General features: G+C 33.0%; 1 protein-coding gene across 1 annotated transcript; it reads right to left on the reverse strand.

The window, feature by feature from the left end:
- Nucleotides 1–22,069: 22,069 nt before the first annotated feature.
- On the reverse strand, nucleotides 22,070–23,134 carry LOC114170274. Its single transcript, XM_028055758.1, has 4 exons — nucleotides 23,013–23,134; nucleotides 22,759–22,912; nucleotides 22,543–22,669; nucleotides 22,070–22,440 (listed from the first exon to the last, which is right to left on the reverse strand). The coding sequence occupies exons 1-4, from the start codon at nucleotides 23,132–23,134 to the stop codon at nucleotides 22,070–22,072; spliced, it is 774 nt and encodes a 257-aa protein (XP_027911559.1).
- Nucleotides 23,135–24,908: the final 1,774 nt, after the last annotated feature.

Genomic DNA, 24,908 nt, shown 5'->3' on the forward strand with positions numbered 1-24,908 from the left:
AAGTTTAACCTATTTCTTCTGGATTGCTCCAAAGGAAGACATCTTTGGATGTGGGAGGTACGGAAAAACACATTTTGAAGAGTTTGGAGGTCTGCTACGGCTTGTGGGAACAACTTCTTCTTCCTCTTTGTATCTTTCTAATCTTCCATTCTTTTATTTGTAAGCTTGTGCTCTCCACGACAAAGGAGAGGTAAACCCATTTTTGTTTGGGTTAGATGTAGCCACTAAACTGTTGGTATCGCGCAGCGGAATATTTAATCTTTGGTCAAAAATCAAGAGGGGGGTGAATTGGATTTTTATAAGTCTTAGCAGGTTTTAAAATTTTTCTCAAAATTTAAATGATTAACTTAAAATCACAGTTACTTTAAATACAAGTCTAGATAAATAAAGAGGTTAAGGGAGGAAGATGCACACTGATATTTATACTGGTTCAAATCAAAAGACCCTACGTCTAGTTGTTAATCTCTTAAACAAAGAGATTAACTCAATCACTATAATAATCAGATTACAATAGATTATAAAAGAGTAATGATTAGAAAACACCTCTCTTGAACAACCACAAGAGATGAACAAAAGCTCCCCTTGAATCAAATAGAGGATGACCAGCTTTTCTAGCAACAACACAACACTCAATCTTCTAAGAACTTTACTTAGAAAAAGTTATCACTCACTCACACTAGGCTTTTCAAAGCTATTTTTAAGAATTTCACATAGTAACACTTTGCAGTCACAGCACAAGAACTCTATATCTTAAAAAGGTAGTTTGAAGTTTGGAAACTGAGTTCTATTTAAAGAGGATTTCGCAGGCTGAGTTAGAAATGAAGAGTTTAGCTGAAACTGCCAAGGATAATCGATTACCCAAAATGGTAATCGATTATCTCATGTACAAATTTGAACAAATATTTTTGGTTAAAATACATTTTTCGTCAAGTTTTTTCAAATAAGTCCTAATTTTGGTTTTGTGTTCAAATAGGTCCCAATTTTCGTCAATTTTGTTCAATTGGGTCCTTTTTTGCTAACACCGTTTAAATCATTAACGGCCATGAACAGTAACTGCCATGTGTCACTTCGTAGTTTTTTTTTAATTTTTTTTGAATTTTTGAATTTTTTGAATTTTTTTTAAATATACACGTGTCAACCCAGGAGTGTGCCACATGTCACTTCGTGATTTTTTTGAATTTTTTTTAAATGTCCACGTGTCAATCCAGTAGTATGCCACGTGTCAAAGTCAATATTCTATATTCAATTTGGTCCCTATATTTGTTATTTTTGTTCAATTAGGTCTCAATTTTTGTTAACATTAACCAATTTGGTCCCTATCGAAGATGTGACCAAATTTAATTTTTATATCAAAGTTATAATGATGTGAATTTTAATATATTATATAAAAATATTTAATAAAAAATGTGAATTTTAATATAAAAATTAAATTTGATTTTAATTTGGAGAGGGATCAAATTGGTTAATGTTAACAAAAATTGGGACCTAATTGAATAAAAATAACAAATATAGGGACTAAATTGAATTTACAACATTGACTTTGACACGTGGCACGCTACTAGGTTGACACGTGGACATTTAAAAAAAATTTAAAAAAAATTCAAAAAAACCACAAAGTGACACGTGGCACACTCCTGGGTTGACACTTGTACATTTAAAAAAATTAAATTTTTTTTAAGAAAATAAAAATAAAATTTAAAAATAAGAATAAAAATAAAAAAAATTCAAAAAAACCACAAAGTGACATGTGGCAGTCACTGTTCATGGCCGTTAATGATTTAAACAGTGTTAGCAAAAAAGGACCAAATTGAACAAAATTGACGAAAATTGGGACCTATTTGAACACAAAACCAAAATTAGGATTTATTTGAAAAAACTTGACGAAAATTGGGACCAAAAAGGTATTTTAACCAATATTTTTATAACTGTCAATGGTAATCGATTACCAGAAATGGTAATCGATTATTTCAGGTCGTTTTTCAAGAGTTAAGTTATAACTACCAGTGATAATCGATTACCATTCGTGGTAATCGATTATCTTAAGTAGGTTTTGAAAAATAGAATTTTTTGAGTTGGTAATCGATTATTATAAGTTGGTAATCGATTACCATACTGATTTTTGCAAAAAATGAGTTTCTCTCAAAGGAGTTGCGAGATAGCTGTTGTTCTAACAATTTTGCACCTAACTAGAAAAAGCACCTAACTAGAAAAAGTTTAAGTCTATTACAATAAGAATCTTTAAACATAAACTATATTGTCTTCAATATCTTCAAGTGTTATCTTCAACATCTTTATCATCATCAAAATCTTTTAATCAATATTTGTTTGTGTATTTCCAAATGTTTGGAATATATTTTATGCCTCTTTCATTAAAGGCTAGTATTATTGTTTCTTCAGTTAATGTTTGCTTTGATTTGGCCATTCATTGCATGATATTTGGTTTAATGGGTGCAAAAATATCTTTTGAAACCTTGATTTGGAACAAGAAAACTCATTGGAGCTTGTATCTAGGAATGGGACTTGACCCATTGGTAGTGCATAAAGCGGGTTTGCTTATTAAGAGTTCAACAGATTGACTCTTAATAAGGAAGCTTAGGCTCATTCCACTAAGGAATTAGGGTTTGAGTAGACTTGTGGGTTGACATTAGCATATTGATGTAGAGGATGTAAAATTTTATATGCATGAGAGTGCATGAGAGTGAAGTAAGTGAATTCTAACCTCGACAATACCAATTCATATCTCTAATCTCTTCCATTCTCTAAGTGCCTTTTAGCTTCCAAAGTTCATCATTAATCATTTATGCACAAATTTACTTTCTTACATGAAACTCAAAATTATGAATTCATTCTTTAGTTTAAATAAGTTATTAATTGCACTATTAATTAGTATTACACAAGTCTCTTGAGAAACGATATCTCAGTCTTACCAGTTACTACCTGGTACGCTTGCCAAAGTCTTAACAAATTTAAAACTGCACAATTTTCATAAGATTTTGAAATAAACTGATTTTCACAATCACAGGTTGAATATTCATATATCAGGTTAAGGTTTTCAAAATTGTCTTTTAAATCAATTAATTCCTTTTCTGGCATATTCACTCTAGCAGATTAACTCTATTTTCTAGCCAATTATTTAACCCTTTTAACTGATTATTTTAGACAGCAAACCTATTTGCTTCATCATGCAATTCCTCAAAAGCTTACAATAATTGATTATAGTCATTCTTATTTTTTAAGGATACAAGAGTGCTCTTACCTAAGGCTTTGGTGAGCAGGTAGAGTTGTTGCTTGCAAGTCTTATGGAAAGTAGGGGAAATGCCCTTTCCAAGAGACGTTGGTGCGCAAGGAAGGTAAATGGTTAGTTATGAGAAAATGTCGTACCATGTGATATTACTTAGTGGTAATATGATTTGGTTGAGTTTATAAACATATGTGATCATGCTAGGTGAGTTGTATGTTGACATTATATTGTTATGTGATGTTTTATCTGGTTAGCTCACCCTTGCATGTTGAAAGTTGTGGTTTCCACCTGTGATGATTGTATAACTTGTGTTATACGGGAGCAAATGTTGATGCAAATATTGTTGGTGATGCATAGGTGCGAGGAGATCTGTTGGGTAATCTTTGGGAGCTTTGGAAGGCTTTAGAAAAGATTTTGGATTTCTTTTAGAATGATCTTTTCTTTGAAAGTTTTTAAGTTTAAAGACTTGCACTGGAGACGTTTATGGTCGTTTTGGATATTTTAGAAAGTCTTTTTTATTTGAATGAACTATGGCAAATGTTTAAAAAAAATAAAGTTTTGATAATTTCCTATTTATTAGAATGGCATAAGAGTATTTTGTTTGATTCTAAAATTTACACGTGATATCCTAAAACGGGTGTTACAATTATAACATGCCATATGAGCTTCAAAGAAACAAAAAAAGTACTCAATTTTTATACTAGTTCATCTGATCACACAAATTGCATCAAATTCTTGACCAATAAATCAAGTTCCTCCAACAAGACTCATATTACGAACTACAAATAAATATTTTTTCCTATGCCACTTCTGAATCAAACAAGTATTCTTTCAACAAGTCGTTATTAGCTTAACATGAATAATCTTTTACTTGTGAATGACTCCTACCTGACCCTATTCAGGTATTATTTCCATGGGCTTAACAAAATATTCTTTTGACAAGTCATTACTATCTTAACATGAGGATTTATTTGGTTCCTAACACCGCCTAGTTGATCCCATTCAAATATTCTTTTAACAAGCCACTTGTGTCTTAACGAAGTATTATTTTTACAAGCTACCCTTGACCTATACAAACACAATGTTAAATGATCAACAAATCACAGTTTTAGCTCATTATAATACAATCGTTAAGATCTTTCAACTACTTTGTTAATATGAAGACAAACAATGTTCTTCCAAAGCGTTAGGGCACAAAAAAAAAAATCCAATGAAGGTTTGGAACTTGTAAATGATAACTCTTCTCCTTCTTGTTCTTCTTCAAAAATAGTCTTTATGTAGGCTTGAGAAGAAGTGAACATTTTAAACCTTTTTATGCCTATTAAGTAGTGTTGATCTCACATGGATGTCTTTCTCTTCTTCTTGTTATCATCTGTTGAGCTTTGATGTAAAGAAACATTTAATGTGTTCCATTCAACATTAATCTTTATTCTCCTCTTCACATAACTCCTCTAATAACTAATAATACTTACTTTCCTAGGTTGCATAACCTATTATTTCTTCAAGTGATAAAAGAAAACATCATGTTGGATAAATATGACATGGTTGCATCAGATAAATTTGGTGAAAATTTTAGTTTTAGCTGGAGTTTTATATAAATAAGAGATATCTTCACAAAATAAAGGTAAAATCAGAAAAAAAGAAAGCATAGAACTTGAATACAAAGAATTTAGAAAGAGAGACTTGTTCATAACTTGAGTGTCTTTGGTCTAAGTTCCACTTCAACTTAGGCAGAAATAGTGTTACTTCACATACTAAAGAAATACAAAGGTTTAGCTCCCCTACCAAAAAGACTTACCAACTTATGAATACTAAAAAATTGTAAAGGACTTGTGTATTCTTCAATTCAACTTGAATATTTCAAATAGATCTTTGATCGGTTCAATCTTTGCTTTAATGTGAAACTTTGATACTTAGAAGCTTTATCTTCTTCTTTGTAAGGAAATAATTCTAAAAAAAATGCAATAAACAATATATAATTGTATTGTAAATCGTAGCACATTTTCTTTTATTTCCCTTTTTATGTTTTTATATGAATGTTATGTAACACTAATTTTTTACATAAAAAGAAATTTTGATATTTCACCATTCAATGAATATATGTAATTACAATATTACTAGTCTTGTTTTGTTTTTATCTTTTAAAAACATTTATTATTACGACTTTGATTATGTAACAACTTAAAACAAAAACATTAGAGTGTGTTAACTAGATTGTCTGGGATGGTAAATAAATGCATCCTATGGATATTGTCCAAATTTGTTCCCATTTTTATCGAAATTTCCGCATTGACTAGGTAGAGTATGAATATGAGTAATATCGAATTTTTCAATAAGGATGAGGATGAGGATGGGTATGTAACCATATATATATATATATATATATATATATATATATATATATATATTACACACTTTCTATTTTTTATTTCTTCTAATTGTTTTTGGTGTCATGAAATTCATTCACATCTCTAATATATTTTCCTTATTATCACAACATTTATGCTATTATGTTCAAATAATGCATGTCCATTAAATTTTTTTGTTTCTCATATTTGAAGATTTCTACTCCTTTTTAATATTTTTATTTATTGTTTTTTTTCACATGAGAATGTTTAACTCTCAATTTAAGTGTTTAATAACATAAACCTTTTATCATGTAAAATACTGTTATTTTTTATATAATTATTTTTATTTTCCAACTTATTATCATAAATGTAATTTTATCACTATAATTGTGTAAATAAATTTTATTTACTATAATGTAATTGTCATGATTCCTTTTTATCACCATTCAACATATATTGAAGTTTAAAAGATGAAATATTTATGTTAAAATTCATTTATTATTAGTTTAATGTTTGTTCTTTGTATGATTTTGATTAATTAATTTTATTAATGTATACAAAAATAGATTTCATAAGAATTTAGAAAATTGAAGTAAAGAGACATTTAAAATATTTTTTAATCTCAATATTTGTTTTTCCTTTTATATTTTTTTAGACATATTTTTAAATTTTATCAATTAGGTTTTATTAATGTTTGCAAATTTAATAAATGTTATGGTTGTTATAAAATTTTACTTCATACTCTATTTTGAAACGTAAAGAATTATAATTTTTTAAAATATTTGATAGTAAAGAAACCAGAATACCATACTATTGATACCGAATATTTGATTATATTATATTTTCTTTGTCGTACTTTTTTATTATTTAAAAAATAATAATTAATTGATATTAAAATATTAAGAAAGCAAGGTATGGGTAAGATACTAAATATTTACTCGGATAGAAATGAGGATAGATAAAAAATTTGATATCAATTAGATTTAGATATAAAAACAATGACAAAATTTTTACTTTTTTGAAATGAGTATATGATAGCAAAATTCATTCGTATCCTATCTTCGTCTCGTTGTCATGTCTAATAGTGATTTTTGGACAGCGGGGTATGTGTGTTTGTGAATAAAACATGTATTATTTATTATTCACTTGAGTCATTCGAAACTCTTAAAGTGCATTATTGCATTGCATGAAAGAAATGAAACTTTATTTATTTATTATTCACTTATATAATTCAATAATGAACCATTTAGCTCACAATATTATTTTGGCTAGAACCATACATTTATTTAAAATGTTTCATTTAGAATCATTCACTCCTGCCTCTCCCAGTGGTTCTCTCGGAAACGAATTACCTGCAAAATTGAATAATTTTTATGTTAATAACTAAATCGAATAAAACATTCAATGTAGAATACACACTAGAAAATAGATAGAATAACACGCTTTTGTCACAACAATTACAATTTTAATTTTTTTTATTAAACTCATGCTAAACGTAATATTTTTACTTGAAAAATATTATTAAAAGAAAAGAAAATAAAAATTATGGGTAAGACTTTTAACCATATAAAAAATACAAAGTACTAGAGATTAATATCTATTAGGAAAGGAATAAAAACAAATTCTAAATAACATAAAAATGCTTTTTATATATATTTTTCTTCGAATCTTATAAGAGTCAATTTATCCACATAATATTATTTTCTTTTAAAATATAAGAACACTTAAATTTCATACTAGAATAGTTCGTTACGATTTGAATTTAGACTTTGATAAAATTTTATAATTTCAAATGTTAAGATCTGAAGATGAAATGAAATCTAATATCCAAGCTTTTAAAGATAATTATATTCCTTTTAGAAAAATATTTATAAGATTGGCTGACTGCAATTTAAAACTATCAATCGAAGTTTGGATGTTCTGATCATCAATGAAATGAAATATTAGAAATCAAAGAAATAGAAATAGCTTCATAATAATTTACAATATCATTGCAATTTTACCATCCAACTTTTGAAATCCGAATAAACAAGACTTCAACACACTCGATTTGACAAAATTATATAATTGTTTAACGTTTATATCAACATATTATATTTAATTGTAAAAAATAAATAAATTTGAATACCTGACATATGATTACAACGACAATATCCCTGGGAACAATAAACTACCGATGCACTGCATCCTACAGTACGAATATGGCGAATACAATCTTGCTTTGTTTTACATGGAGTTATAGTTATAACCCCATCTTCTGCGTTTGTTTCCATTGAAAATGAATGACCTATAAAAATAATTGTACGGTTTTATTATACGTATGTACCAGAAAAAAAAAACATTCAGAACACATAAAATAAAGAGAAAATAAATACCATAATAAACTTCTATGGCAAGAATTACAAATAAAAATGCTAATATGAACGAATTCTTTGACATATCTCTCATAGTGTTGCAAAATTTGAAATTTTTATGTTTGCTGTAATAATTTGAGGTTGATCTCTTGATTATTTATAGGAAAAATGTGAAGGTCATATTAAATGCAACGTACTGAACAACAACGAGGTAGTAATGTAAGCAGTTTCGTAATAAATACAGTATTTAATATAGTGTATTAATAATAATAATAATAATAATAATTATTATTATTATTATTATTAGGATTTGTTTGTTTCTAATGATAAAATTAAGGAAGAATTAGTTCATGAATTTGAGCAACATAAATAGGAGAAGTTGAAGTTCCAAGAGATGACTACAAGAAAATATTTCATTAGTAACTAATTTGAGACCAAAAGTGGTTAGTCATTATAGTGATCAATTTAGAAATCAATTTACAATATAAAAAATTATTGGTTACTAAAATAGTTACTATTATAAATAAAAAATTATAATTGGTCACTAATTAACTAAAGACCAATTTAGTAACTAAGTCATCTTGGTAGTCAAAATCTAGGTAGCAAATTTTTAGTGACCAATTTTCGTTTGTAGTCAAAACCATGTTAGCTAATTTTAAAGACCAACTTAGTGACAAAATATAATTTTTTATTCATAATAATAACTATTCTAGTAACCAATAATTTTATGCTTTGTAAATTGGTATCTAAATTAATCATTATAATGACTGACAACTTTTGGTCACTAAAATTGATTACTAATGAGATATTTTTTTGTAGTAGATAAATGTGGAAATAAAGAGATTTGAACGTAAAATTTATGAAATAAAAAATATTTTAATGGATAAAAAAATGTAATTATTATTATTATTATTATTATTATTATAAGTTTCAGTGTTACTAAACTATATATATTATTATTATTATTAGTAAATTATATATAAAATTACTTACTCCTAATTTAACATTTACAATATAATTATTTATTTATATTTTAAAGACTAACCATTATTTTTCAATATCTAAAATATAAGAAAACAATAACCTCTGGAAAAGACCCAAATACCCCAACTTAAACAAATGACACCTATCCAATTTCCAGGTTTTTTGGTAACTTTCCCTTCTGGATATTACCTAAACACCCATTTCTAAGTTTGTAACACGTGTCATTTTCTTTGGTTTTTTTTGTCTTTGAAGGTTTAATTGTTGGGCTTCAACACGTGACCCAAAACTAAATCTTTTCAACTTCTCTCCAGAAGCTTCAACACCACTCACACACTCACATACCACTCTGCCACACTATTTTTCTCTGTTCTCTTTCCTCTACTTTTTCTTCCTCACACCAGTGCAGGAAGGGTATTTGGCCGCGATTATTTTTGCTATTCTGCACGATTTTAGAGCTGAGGCATATAAGACCGAGGCCAAAAAGGATTATCTTTTGGCCTCGGGTGTCACCCGAGGCAGATAAACCCATTTTATGCCCCGATTCTACTGAGAATCGAAGTCGTATCTCTATATTACTACCTCGATTATGATGGAACTGAGGCCTAAGACATTCAAAATTAAAAAAAAATATCAAAAATGATACAATTCAATGGGGTTTTGGAATTCTCTTTAATCCTCTGTCATCCTCAACAATGGCATTCTGGAATGACTCCACGACCCAACCCCGTCTTCCATTCCATTTTTCATTTGTAGAAAGATTAATCTTTCCAACATCACGAAACACTTCACAAATGCTTCCTTCCATCACCGATTATGGTTCTTCACAAAACTCACCATCCAATCTCAATCACCTGAACAAAATCACCAAAACAGAGGCTATCAAACCATCACATATTCATCTTTATCAATTAATTTGTGCCAATACATAGAGCCATATCTAGCAGTCCCAATATTCTCCTCCTTTCTTCTCCTCTGTAAAAGAAGAACAAAGACAAATAACCATTGAAAAAAACAAGAACAGAAGCAATGAGAGGTGTTGAAAGCTCAGTGGCTACGCATTTGGAGAAGAAGATGGAGCGGAAAACCCCAAACGCGTAGGAAATTGTGTTGTCGATGTTGTCTCCGGGAATAGTGGTGTGGTGCGGCTGCCATGGTGCGACGTAGTGCGATTGCGGCATGAAGGCTAGTCATGAAAGGAAGAAGCCGTCCAACTCTAGCGTGGAGAAGAAGATGGAAAGCGCTGACAACACTAGTGACGTCGACGGTTTCGACGATTGCTCCAGCGGCGACTTTGGTTGGCGGCAGGAAGGTTCGTCTACGGTAGTTCTTGGTGGAGGTGACGTTCTCGCATGAAGGATGAAGAAGAAAGGATTTCCTGCAAAGGTAGGGGTCACATTCGTCTACGGTTAGGGTTTCATGCAAAGGATTGAAGAAAGGGATTTGGGCCTAAGGCGCCATTTTAACCAGCTATACTGCCTCGGGTTCAAACAACCGAGGCATATAAGGCCTTACTGCCTCGGGTCACTATTAACCGGTGCATAAAACTTTTTTTTTTAAATTTAAAAATCCAAGTGGCGGGAGGAGGGAAAATTTGGAGTGGCTTTAGGCCCCAGGTCCCTTAGAACCGAGGCATAAGACCAGTTTCTGCCTCGAGTCAACTAGTAACCGGGTGTTTATATGCCTCGTTTCCACTATGACCGAGGCATAAAGTTCGAGTTAAAAAGCGTAAAATGCACTAGTGTCACACTCTCAGCTTCTCTATGAAGCTTCTTCTTCCTTTTCACTACCAAGCTAAGTGTTTGCTTCTCTAAGTGTAACCTAACACAAATTTGTATGAAGGCATTTTTGTTGTTGTTTCGATTTCATCTTACAAATTTGTATGAAGGTATTTTTGTTGTTGATCAAAAGGTAATAACTTTCGATTTTTTTTGTTCTTCTTTTTTCATATGCATTGTTACCCGTGTTGTTGTTTGAAGGTGTTTTTTGTTGTTTCAATTTCGTTTTCATAAACCTTTTTTGGTTTATTCAGGAGTTTCGTACACCTATTATTAGGTGAAGAAAATGTAATAACTTTCAAGTGTTTTTTAGTTTCTTCTTCGTTTTGCATATGTATTGTTGTCTGTGTTGTTGTTTGAATGTATTTTTTGTGTGTTTCTATTTCGTTTTCATAATTTTTTTTTCAAGTTCTCAACTTTTCTCCAGAAGCTTGAGCACCACTTACACATTCACCTACCACTCTGCTACACTTCTTTTCTCCATTCTCTCTCCTCTACTCTTTCATCCTCACACTCCCAGCTTCTCTTTGAAGCTTTTTCTTTTCCCCTGTTCTTTCATGTTTTCTTTTTCTATTAAAATAAGATCAAAAATTTTTGAAGAACTAAAATGAAGTTCTCAAGCAGAAGAATGAAAAATCATTATTAAGAGGTTTTATTTTTAAAAGGTTTGATTTTTATTATTGTTCCATTTTTTGAGTTTGATTTTAATTATTTTTGTTTTGTAAGCCAACCCATCCTCTTTCTGGTGTTCCAATGGTGTTCCTCATATGTGGCTCTACGAGGTTAAACTTGAAGGATCTGTTGTTGGATCTGTACGTTATTCATGGAAGTTTTTTTTATATGGATTTTGTGTATATATAATTTGTTTGATTTATATAATGACGTTATTGTTCAATACATATTATACTTAGGATGCAGATAAGGTTCTGAAGCAAGTTCTTGAAACTGAATACTTTGGATTTTTTGAAAAGATGAATGACTTGCTTAGTTAAGTTTCTTCAATAAAACCTCTAGATATTTCGGTCTCTTTAAATCAGTAGCATGGAAAACATAAATTATTATTGAAGACCATTTAAAAGCATGAGAAACATAAATTATTATTTAAGACCATTTAATGCAATTAAATGGTAAAATTTCTTCATTGAAACCTCTGGTCTCTTCAAATCAGTAGCATAGGAAACTTAAATTACTATCTAAGACCATTTAATAGCATGAGAAACATAAATTACTATTTAAGACCATTTAATGCAATAACTTACTCTATCAATAAATCTTTCGTTCAATAAAACCCTGCACAACTTCCAACGAAAATCTAAATTTATCACTGCTTTGGAAATCTAAATTGATCACTGCTGAAGAAACCCTGCAAAAATTCAAATGAAATTTTTTTAAAATATATTTGCATAACGTCTAAATAATGAATATGAAATTTGAATAAACGTTTGTATAAATTTTTGTAATTATTATTTGCACTGCTCCAAATAATCATCATTGCACCACTAGTATAGATAATTGAACTGCTCCATTAATTTGAACTACTCAGAATAATCGTTCTAATGATTCAATTGATTGGGATTCAACTATTGAAGTAATTCATTAATCTCTCTTGATATCCAAATATGGTGCACGTTTGTATAAATATTTTTTCCTTATTATTTGCACTGCTCAAGATAATCATCATTGCATTGGTCCACATATTTCAATTGCTTCATTTATTGTTTCACCTCCAACACGCTTTCATGATTCAACTTATTCAGATTAAAATATTCAAAAGATACATTTACTTCTCTTCACATTTTACACTTAATTCAAGAGATACATTTACTTCTTTCATCTACATTTCACACTTTCTTTGTTTGATCATCAAGAATTAGTTATTATAAATTTAATGTCTACATTGATAACAATACCTGCATTTATTTTTGTTTAAAAATGTTAACAACAATCTTACATTATGTTTGCCTTTTTGTTTAAGTTGATTATTCATGTGTAGACATTACTTTTGCACGAGACCAAAGTTCTCAATATTCCTATATTTTATTTTAACAACAATATGTACATATGCATTTCATTTCAATATAATATATACTTCAATGTACATTTTAAACAAAAATAAAATAAAATGTGTGTACCCATTAAGAATTAGTTATTATAAATTTAATGTCTACATTGATAACAATACTTGCATTTATTTTTGTTTAAAAATGTTAACATCAATCTTACATTATGTTTGCATTTTTGTTTAAGTTGATTATTCATGTGTGGACATTACTTTTGCACAAGACCAAAGTTCTCAATATTCCTATATTTTATTTTAACAACATATGCATTTCATTTCAATATAATATATAACTAAATGTACATTTTAAACAAAAATAAAATAAAATGTGTATACCCATCAAAAATTAGTTATTATAAATTTAATGTCTACATTGATAACATACCTCCATTTAGTTTTGTTTAAAAATGTTAACATCAATCTTACATTACATGTGAATATTTGTTTAAGTCTATTATTTATGTGTGGACATTACTTTTGCACGAGACCAAAGTTCTCAATATTCCTATATTTTATTTTAACAACAATATGTGCATATGCATTTCATTTCAATATAATATATAACTCAATGTACATTTTAAACAAAAATAAAATAAAATGTGTGTACCCATCAAGAATTAGTTATTATAAATTTAATGTCTACATTGATAACAATACCTTCATTTATTTTTGTTTAAAAATGTTAACATCAATCATACATTATGTTTGCATTTTTTTTAATTTTATTATTCATGTGTGGACATTACTTTTGCATGAGACCAAAGTTCTTAATATTCCTATATTTTATTTTAACAACAATATGTACATATGCATTTCATTTTAATATAATATATAACTCAATGTACATATGCACGAAACAAAAGTTCACAAGACACTTGATTACTATACCTTGCCGTCAAAACCACATCTTCATATTTATTCTCAAATATAATAATTTCAATATTTCTATATAAATTAAGTATAACTATAAACTATGTGTTGTGTAAGTATATATAAATTAATATTAAAAGCCTATTTAATCAAATAAAATATTTTTTAACTTTTAATTGATTACTTAACATTTTTAATTAGATAAATTAAAATCATTATTACATTTACATATCAAATTACTGAATTATAACTAATAATTAAGACTTAATTGGTAAGTGTTAATAATTTAAATTACAATAGTATTATATATTTACACATTAAAAATATATAACATAAAAAATTAATTTTTAATATGTTTTTTTGTTTCTTAAAAACGGGCTGTGATAGGCTAACCCATATTTCGACGTGTCAAATTGACCGGCTGGATGAAGATGCGTCAAAACGGACTAAGAAGTTGAATTTAACTCAATTCGCCCTTTTTAACATAAGCTGACGGACTGGTTTGTTAGACCCAACCTATTTTTCCGCCATTACCAAATACCGACACAAACTCTAATTTCATTTAATTAATAATTATTTAACATGTTTTTGTTTATGTTTTTTGGAGTTAGGTTACCATCGGTCTCAAGTAAAGGAAATAACGGAGAGAAAACTTAATGAAAACTTCACAAGTTGTATTGAGAAAGAATATAGGTACTTGGTTATATACACTTGGGGCAGGGTACACTGTATGGCACACTAACTAAAAGCAAAAGTGTAGCTAAACAACTGTCATTGATAATTACTTTATTTGGCTTACAAACAGAAAAATATTCTAACACACCTCCTTAAGCCAAATACTAGATCACAGTAGCAACACCAATAAGCTTCCTCAATATTTTTGAACCTCTCCTTCCTTAAGGGTTTCGTTAGAATGTTTGCAAGTTGCCTATCTGAACTGTAGTGTATAACCTCCAATCTTCCATTACTCACTTGCTCACGAATGTAGTTGTTCCTGCAGAGAACAATCAAGATGAGTTAGACACAAGTGTCACCTTACCATGTAGACCGTTATCTCTTCAGTTGGTTTCTCCCCGGTTGATACATGTCAGCATGAACCCAGGAGGGGCTACCTGCAGAAGAGTCTCTGAAGCTCAAGTAAGTTAAAGCTCTCAGAGGGTCAAATCAATGATTAATGAATGCGTACCTTTAATTACTGGGGTCCATACGTATTTATAGAGCATTAATTATGTTTGATTACCTCATGGGCCGGACCTTGACTTGGGTCCTAGCTTGGGCCATGAGTGGGCTTGGGCCTTAACCCAGGCCCTTAAGACCTATTGAAGGTGGGGGCTTCTATTCTACTATCTTTTAGAGTTGTCTGCCCGGAGTAGGCGACCCGAACCGGCTACCTACCTTGATGACTTATATTGGTTATACTAGGTGTAGGTCATTCCTTCGGATGTATAAGTTAAAACCGATACAAGTTAGGCTAACTCGGCCTAGGCTGGATACTTGGCTGGCTTGATATACACATTGTTTACTTATTTGGTCAAGTTTGACTAGGTGTGGTACACCAGTCCCTCAATCTTGCCCGATATGAGTTGTCGGTCAAGGGTGATATGTGTTGGTATGCTAGCAGAACCGGCTAGGTGTGATACACCAGTCCCCCAGCCTTTAAGTGTGGTGAATAGTGTTAAGGCTAAAAAGTGGTAACCGTCAGAAGGTAGGTGAAGGGGTGTCAGTGGTCAAATCGAAAAAGTTTTGGCGCCATCGTTTTTAAGTGTCATATCCTTCGCAATGATGGTGTCGATTGGTCTGGGGCATTATTTTGGCGGGAAGAGTTTTCGTCGTTTGGGATCGTGGACTATAAATATGGATTTGAAAATAGATGAGGGGTTACTTGTTTCATTTGTGAGAATCTTGAATTCAGAGATCTTGTGCGCATTATACTGTCTGACTAGTTCTCAAAATCAACCAACATCTTCCCGTAAAAACGAAACCAGGTATGTCTAGTAGTGATAGCATGTCTACATCTAGTAATAGTGAGAGTACCGAGTCGGAGAGGAGTAAAGGTAGGCGACTTGATGAAGAGGGTACGAGTTCTGGGGTTGTTACAAGTGGGATGCCCATGGAGATTGTGAGGGAGATTCAAGAGGATCCCCCCGAAGAGTTGTAGGAGAGCAACTGGCCGGCGAAAGGCGGCTATGGGTGGGTGGCTGCTGACGTTCGTGAGCAATCATCGTTGTTCAGGTGGTCCCGTCTACTGAACTCTTGGTTGAACTGCACACCTGTTATCTCCAAGGGTGTCAGTGGGGACATTGTTTCTCTGGAGAGGGTTAGTGCTATCGACCGGGTATGCCATGGGCAGGAGGGGGCTACTGAAAAGTTTTTCTACATGTATATGTGCCACTTTTCTCAACTTCATGTGCGATTGCCGTTAGATGATTTTGCTATGGGTGTATTGCGGGTGTTGAATGTGGCACCTACATAGCTACATCCGAATAGTTGGGCTTATTTGCAAGCTTTCCACATTCTGTGCCAGTCCCTATACTTGGAGCCCACTCCTTACTCTTTCTTGTATTTTTACGACACCAGACCTCGGCGGCCGGCTACTTGGCTATCTTTGATAAGTCGTCCTAGCATCAGCAGACTTGATGCCTTCTCCCAGTCTTTCAAGCACTTCAAGGATGGGTACTTCAAGGTCGTCATCAAGGAAGGAGGCAAAGCTCACTTTTTGAATGCGGATGGGTGTACCAAGTTTCCTTTTAGTTGGACCAGCAATCCCTCCCGGTATAAAGACATGGGGATGGAGGAGTTGTCGGCTGGTGATAAGGAGGTGGTGGGGATGTTGTTGAAGTTTGTCGATAAGTTGCCCACTAAGGGCTTAGTTATGGTTTATAATTCGGTGCATCCGATAATAGATATCGAAGGTATCTATTTATTACTTAAACTGTGTTAATAATGGTAAGTTGTTGATATACACATTGTTTACTTATTTGGTCGAGTTTGACTAGGTGTGGTACAATAGTGATATCTTGTCTTGATGTGTTTACTGCGTCCATGAGAGGTCGGGTGTTTAGCAAGGTCTATAGATGATTTATTATTAACAAATAGACATATCTTCTCTCTTAGATCAACCTTTAAGCCTTTCATCAGTGAACATAACCACGCTGCTTGGCATGTAGCTTCGCATGTAGCAACATATTCATCCTCACATGAGGATAGTGTAACAATGGGTTCTTTGGTGGAAGTCCCTGATATAGGTGACTCATCTAGAAAGAATATGTACCTAGTTGTACTCTTTCTATCATTTTTGTCTCCACACTAATTTGCATATGAGTTTGCAGAAATCTTCACTTCACCTTCTTGCTTCTTTGCGAGTAACAACACTCCAAAGTTGTAGGTTCCTTGTACATATCTCATCACCCTTTTCATAGCGTTCATGTGTGAGATTCTAGGATTTTGCATGTACCTGCTTATGAGACCAACACTAAAGCATATGTCAGGTCTTGTGTTGCACAGGTACCTTAGGCTTCCTGTTGGAAGTCCCACATCGACTAGGGATAAGGCAAATTCATAATATATAAGTGGGTGCAATCCTCACCTTCCAAGCCAGTTTTGTGGGGTTGAATTAGACTTAAAGCGCACTTCTAACATGGTATCACAGCCAGGTTAGAGCCTATCCTAGAGAACTTTCTTGGACATACTATTTCACCCGATATCGGGCCGCTAATGGACCACCCACTAATTTCTTATCCCACGCACGAGATAGATATACCTCGACATGAGGGGGTGTGTTGAAAGTCCCACATCGACTAGAGATAAGGCCAATTCATAATATATAAGTGGGTGCAATCCTCACCTTACAAGCTAGTTTTGTGAGGTTTAATTAGGCTTAAAGCCCACTTCTAACACTTCCAACCATTTTACGACATTCAGTGGGATCTACAGACTTCTCTTTTGGCTCCTTTTCCAACTTCAAACCAACTTCAGCTAGTGTTCCCGCTGCATTACTTCTATCCATTCCAAACTTTCGTACTCATGCATAGCGTGACTGATGAATCAAAATGCCATCACTGGTCTCTGTAAATTCTATGTTAAGAAAGTAACCTAATCTGCCGAAGTCACTGATTTCAAACTCCTGTAACATTTCCTTTTTAAACTTGAGATAGTCTTCTCACAACTCCCAGTAACAAGCAAATCGTCCACATACAAAAACACTATTAGTTTCTCCTCCTTTCCTTTTTCGTGCTGGAACTACACATATACTCCATGTTCAGAGGCACACTGTTCCAGTAGCGGACCTACAACATGACATAGGGGAGCCACGACTCCCCTAATTCCTTTTTCTTTATTTAATTTGTTATATATATTTAAATTATTTATTTATATATTATTATATTATTTATTTATATATTATAATATTATTCATATTAATTTTTTAAGTTTTCTTTTAAAATATTATACATACTTCCTCTTTTTTCTTTTCATTTTTTTTATTTTGTATCTCTATCTCTTTTTATTTATCTCATTTTTACTTTCAATATCACTTCTTTTTCAAAATAAAATTGTAACACAGTAAAATTAATGAGTTAAAGAAAATTTTAAATCAATTAATTTATTCTTTTGAATCGGTTTATTTTGTACTTTTTTTAAGTATATGTTTTTCTCTTGTATATGATAAATTTGTCTACTGTGTATTAGGTGGTGACAAATTCATATTTTTCTAAACAGGTGAGAAGTGATAAATTTATATTAGAAAAATTATGATAAAGAATAATATAATTGATTTTTTTAAGAAGAAGATTTATTTATGTACATCAATCAAACTTGAAAATTTTTATGAGAATCCAAAAATTAAAGACTACGAAAAACAATTATCTAAAACTCTCACAATTACATATAATGAATTTTAAAAAAATTTAATTTGGCCCCCTTAAGTTTTTTTTCAAGATCCGCCACTGCACTGTTCGAACCCAATGCTAGTCATGAAGCTATTTATTATCTGATTCCTGGCTCTGGGAGTCTGTTTGAGACCATAAAGTGTTTTCTTCAGCTTGTACACCAAATTCAATTTCTGTTTGTAGTCAAATATTTGTGGTTGCGTCACATATACCTCTTCCTCTAGTTTTCCATTCAGAAACGCTGATTTTACATCCAACTAGTGTAGTGTCCAATGCTTCTTTGTTGCCAACGAAACTACTAGTCGTATGGTTTCAATTCTTGCCACTATTGCATACACTTCACTATAATCAATTCCATCCTTTTGTAGAAACCCTTTGGCAACTAATCTTGCCTTATGCCTAGTTATAATACCTTGTAGATTTACTTTAGTTTTGTATACCCACTTAAGATCTATTGGCCTCTTTCCTTTAGGTAACTCGGTTAGATCCCATGTTTGATTCTTTTCTATAGAGTCAATCTCTTCTTTCATGACTTTCAACCACTTTTCATCCTTAGTAGCTTGTTGAAACTTGATGGGTTCAACTTCAACTATCAATGCATAGTGCACAAAGTTCCTTCAGAGGCAACAACAACTTCGTAGAACAACTCATAGTCTTTTAGATAAGACGGGAGTTGAGCAGTTCTTAATGAACGTCTCATGCTTGTTCCTTGTTCACATGATTCTTGTTGACTGGCAGCAGATTCACCATATCCATCAAGTAGGATTGAAGTTTCTTTCTTCTGTGCAACCTCACCTCCTCCATTTGTTCTCAACACCTTTATCTATTTCTTACACTATTTTTATGCCATGTTTTTGAACCTCAAAAACACCTCCAAGACTTCACTCTTTCTCTGGATCATATATGTCCACGCCTTTCGAGTCCAATCATGTATGAACAGAACAAAATATCTACTACCACAAGGTGTTTCAACTTTCATCAGACCATAGACATCTGAGTGAACTACACCTAACTTTTTTGTTGTTTTCTAAGGAAGATTTGTGTGGAAATTGCCCCTTGTTTGCTTGCATTGGATGCATTCTTTATACATGGTCTTTGGAATATTCACTTGAGGTAACCCACTCATCATCATGTTCTAGCTTAGTCAAGACAAATCCCTAAAATTTAGGTACCCAAAACGCAAATGCTAGAGCCATTTTTGTCCATTGTTCGATGTTTAGAAGCATTGATGCTTTACAACACTCATTAATACATGGAAGGTTCTGTTGTTGGATAGTCTAGCTTTTATCACCAGTGTTCCACTCTGCTTGAATATGCTAAGGTTGTTGTTTTCTATTTTCATCACAAAGCCCTTCTCCAAAAGCTGATCGAGGCTTAGTAGGTTTGTTCGCAGTCTTGGCACGTATAGAACTTACTCAATTATTACATTTTTTCCATCGCTGCTCCTTAGCATAATTCTCCCAGAACCTTTAGCACTTAAACTTCGATCATCTACAAACTTCACCTTCCCATGCACAACCTCTCTCATCTTTACAAACCACTCCTTTGTTCCCATCATATGAGTTAAGCATCCAGAGTCTAAGTACCATGATGAATCTTCAATGTCATTTTTACACGTTCTTGCCATCAAGATGACTGCCTCAGAGTCTAATGAATCATCTTTTGCTAAGCACGCTTGAGTGTTTTGTGACTTGGGCTTGTTCTTCGACCCTTCTCCCTTCCAACACTCTCTAGCGAAGTGGCCCAACTTTCGACAGTTGTGGCATCTTACTTTTCTTTTATCGAACTTCCATTCTTTCTCACTATCTGAACTTAGAGACTTGTGCTGTTTGTGCTTGTATGCACCATTTGATCCTTCCTTCTTCTCCTCTGGTGAATCTTTATGCCTAACATTGTTCTTGCCACTACTCTTAGATCCCTTTCTTTTCACCTTGTACTATGAGCGTGTTTGTAGAACCTGTTCCTGATAGTGTTTCCGTTCATCCATACAATATTCATAAGCTTTAAGGGAGTGGTGCAACTCCTCTATCTCCAGCTTCTCAAGATCTTTATGCTCTTCTATTGGAATCACCATATGATCGAACTTGGGAGGGAGAGACCTTAGTACCTTATTCAAAACATGTTGTTCAGATATCTTGTCACCACAAGACTTCATTGCATTCACTAATTCTTGTATCTTGTCGAAGTACTCACCGATGGTGTCACTTTCTTCCATCATCAAGAACTTGAACTTCCTCCTAAGAGCCTGTAGCTTCACTTTCTTGTTTGTCTACATCTCCATATGTTTTATGTTTTCACCAGAGTTTCCCAAGCTTTCTTTGTTGTTTCAGCACGAGAGATCTTGTTAAAGATCTTGGAGTTGACGCATTGGTGCAAATAAAATCATCATGCCTTGTCGTCCAAATTCTGTTGTAGCTTATGATTCTTTTTCTCCTCCTCAGTAGCCTTGCTACTTAGCTCCATAACGCCTGCTCAAGATCTCTGTTACCTCTTGGAAACTAAACACAACTTTAATCCTTATTTTCTAGTCATCGAAAATCTTGTCATCAAAGACCGGTAAGCCTCCTTGAATCATGCCTCCCATGCCTGCCATGTTTTTTGTGCTTTACCCTCAACAACAACACCATTCTCTTATTTAATATCCCATATTATCAAATTAAATCTTAGATACTCCAACTATCTAAAATAACAACTAACTTAAATCTAATTAACCAAATATAAAATACCCTATCACTTTGCTAAATAAAAACAACTCTATAATCTAAAATATAATATAAATATTATCTAACAAAATTAAAGATTATCCAACAAAACTCCCCCATAATCTTAAATTTTTTCTTCTCTCATTCCGAACAATCTTCTATCTCTATGGATGACTTGCTTTTCTCTTTAACCGACTTGATCTTCTCTTTGTCTAACTTGATCTTCTCTTTGACCGACTTCATCTTAACCTTAGCTAACTTACCCTTTGTTGGGTTCTTTGTGGCTGACTTGCCATTAACTGGGTTCCTCTGAATAGGCCGAGCTTTCTTTAAGAGATCAGAAAATTTCCACGCCTTCACACCAAACTTATCATCCATTCCAAGTCGCCACTTCTCATCTTGCACTTCCAGTACAACTCTCAAATCCTTCTCGGGAGGCAACTGTTCTTGCAAACTTAACACTTCTTGTTCGTCTTCTTCAAGATCTGAGCTATCCACACTCCACGAGCTATTCGAGCTACCTAGGTTTCCTGCTAAGCTTTCTGAGATGTTCACTTGCTCCCCTATATGATATGGGCACTCTACTTGCTCCACCAACTTAATCAAGTTATCCGGACTTCCCACCGAGCTAACTAAGCTGGCCTCATGCTCCATCAAACTCTCCACATGCTCCATCGAGCTGTCTGAGATCTCCACACTCTTTGCCAAGCTTTCTGAACTATCCGCACGTCTTGACGACCTCTCCATGCTACTGGACTGATTTATGATATTCAACCTTCTTGCCGACTTCTCCACTTGTTTGTGCCCATCCCTTGAGCTACATCCCATTATCAACAACAATACTTCTTCTTCAACTTCCTGCACCGCCTTCACTGTCCACACGTTTCAAACACCTTTTCTGTAGGATGCTCAACTCCAATTTGTACATCCGATTTTTCTTCTTTTCTACCCGGGCTGCTAGCTGACCGTGCTTGTCCTTTAAGTACAGTACCTGGTTCCCTTTCTCCACTATCTGACCTATGCTCAAAATATTTTTCTTCAACTCAGGAACATAGTAGACATCCTTGATTTCTCCAACCCATCCATCCTTCTGCATGTGCCGAATTGTTCCACGCCCTTTAATCACCATCTTGGAATCATCTCCACATGACACTAATCCGACCTCCACCTTGGTGAGTTCGCTGAAGAAACTCTCATCTCCACACATGTGATTGCTCGTTCCTGTGTCCAAATACCAGACCGAGTTTAAACAACCTGGACTAAGCTCGTCACCTGATCTCCTTTCCTTCACACGGCCTGAATGCCACTCAACTTCCTATTCACCGCTCTTGAGTTCAGCATCTGAGTTTTGCATCATCATTAAAATCCTTATCTCTTCCTCGTCATCTTCCTCAGTGAGAAGATTTTTCTCCTTTTTTTCCGATTGACAATATTTGGCTATATGACCGATCTTGCCACAATTGTAGCAACATGTCGATCTGCATTCTCTTGCGTAATGGCCGTACTTGCCACACCTAAAACATTCCACTTCTGACTTACACCAATTTCCTTGGCCCCTTTCTTGACCACGACCATGCCAATTCTACTGCTTGGTTTGATCCGTGCTCTCTTCAACATCACCTCTTTCATGTCCACCTTGACCTCGCCCACCTCGTCCTCTGCCACCTCGTCCTCTACCTCCAGGACCTCGGCTCTGAGTATTTCAAGTTTCATCCAAATAAAGTTGCGCCTTTAGTGTTTGATCACGCGGTTCGTGCTTTTTCCTTCTCCTTTGTTCATGGGCCTCCAATGACCCGACAAGTTCTTCCATTGAGAGAACTGACAGGTCCTTCGACTCCTTGATGGCGCATACAATGCTCTCAAAATCATCTGTCAATGATCTCAAGATTTTCTCCACAACCCGGGTTGCTGGCATTGGCTCTCCATTCTTCCTGAGTTGGTTGGCCACCTTCTCTACCCGAGTTATGTACTCGGTTACCTACTCTTTATCTTCCATCTTCAGCCCTTCAAACTCTCCTCTGAGAGCTTGAAGTCGGACTTGTCTGACCTGGTCGTTCCCTCTATATGCAACCTCCAGAATATCCCATGCTTCCTTTGAAGATGCAATGTTTGCAATCGTCCACAGCATTATACAAAAAATACAAAGCCGACTTGTCTTTCACTCGCGTCTTCTTCAACGCAGCAATCTGGGCCACCATCTGATTTGCATCCTCCGCAGGTTCTTCGTATCCGCTCTCCACTATATCCCAAATGTCTTGGGATCCCAAAAGGGTCTTCATCTGTAGACACCAATTATCATAATTGGTTTTCTTCGTCAATTGCGGCACCGTCATACCGTTCACAACTTTTGCCATCTCTCCTCTTTTTTTTTTTCTCCCAAAGCACTCAAGCACACACTTTTTTTCACTCTCTCTCTCTCTTCACTCGGTACTCAGAGCATAAAGCTTTGATACCATTTTATTGGAAAAAACTCATACACACTAGAAGAATATTCAATGTAATTCATTGTGGTATTTTTCATTGATGGAGAATGCACTATTATATAGCTAATTACAAACCAAATAATAACAAACCAAACTAAATCTTAATCTAATTTTATTTAATATCCCATATTATCAAATTAAATCTTAGATACTCCAACTAACTAAAATAACAACTAACTTAAATCTAATTAACCAAATATAAAATACCCTATCACTTTGCTAAATAAAAACAACTCTATAATCTAAAATATAATCTAAATATTATCTAACAAAATTAAAGATTATCCAACACAAGACACACTATATGGCACGCTAACTAAAAGCAAAAGTGTAATTAAACAATAGGCAATAATATTTTGACTACTAAATTTTGACAACTTTCTCTTACAACATGATGTGTCATCTTCTAAGTGGTTTTGGAATATTGAAAATGAGAAAATGGAGAAATGGAGAACCATTTAAAAGATGTCACCTAAGGTTGTAAGAGAAAGTTGTCAAAAATTTAGTAGTCAAAAAATCATTTTCCTTAAACCATTGTCATGGACAATTACTTTATTTGGGTTACAAACAGAAAAATATTCTAACTTCAAAGATATATGTTTAATTTTTTATTTTGTTTTCTGAAGTTGCGTTGGCTTAGCCGAGGCAAATATTTGGAGTGATTATTCAAGCTCTCACTGCATTGTGTATCAAATCAAATATATTTGATACTCTTCTTTTTCTCTGTAACTTATAGCTTCAGAATATTATAGTTTGAATCTTTACTTTCTTATTAATTTTCTTGAATCTCAATATATAAAACTTGCATCAAAAGATGATTACTAGAATATTTCTCATATAAATTACAGATTTTAAAAAAGGGAAAAAGTTAATTGCATAGTCAAATAAAAATACCACTGGTAGAGTAAGATAGATAAATGAATGTTTGATTCCTTAATTTGTTATCAATCCTGTTGAAATTCAAGATCCGAATATTGTGCACAAAGAAATTATAAGCATATAGATAGAAGAAATTGCACGTAGATGTAATTGTTGTAGAATTCTACCATTATTATTGAATGTACAATACTGATTATGTATTTTACTAGTCCTTCTACCCGTGGTAATAGCAATGGGGTTTTGGATATTTAATAATCTATATGATGAGAATCTAATGTTTTAAAAAGATGTTGAAGTGTATCAATAGAATAAATCAATTTAGAATGT

This window comes from Vigna unguiculata, chromosome 11 (genome assembly GCF_004118075.2).
Source record: "Vigna unguiculata cultivar IT97K-499-35 chromosome 11, ASM411807v1, whole genome shotgun sequence".
Taxonomy (NCBI): domain Eukaryota; kingdom Viridiplantae; phylum Streptophyta; class Magnoliopsida; order Fabales; family Fabaceae; genus Vigna; species Vigna unguiculata.

Coding starts and splice junctions, on each gene's coding strand:
- LOC114170274 (XM_028055758.1), bottom strand. CDS start 23,134: ATGCCAGCAACCCGGGTTGTGGAGAAAATCTTGAGATCATTGACAGAT. Junction 22,913..23,012: donor TCAATGGAAGAACTTGTCGG/GTCATTGGAGGC, acceptor TGAAATACTCAG/AGCCGAGGTCCTGGAGGTAG. Junction 22,670..22,758: donor AAGGGGCCAAGGAAATTGGT/GTAAGTCAGAAG, acceptor AATTGTGGCAAG/ATCGGTCATATAGCCAAATA.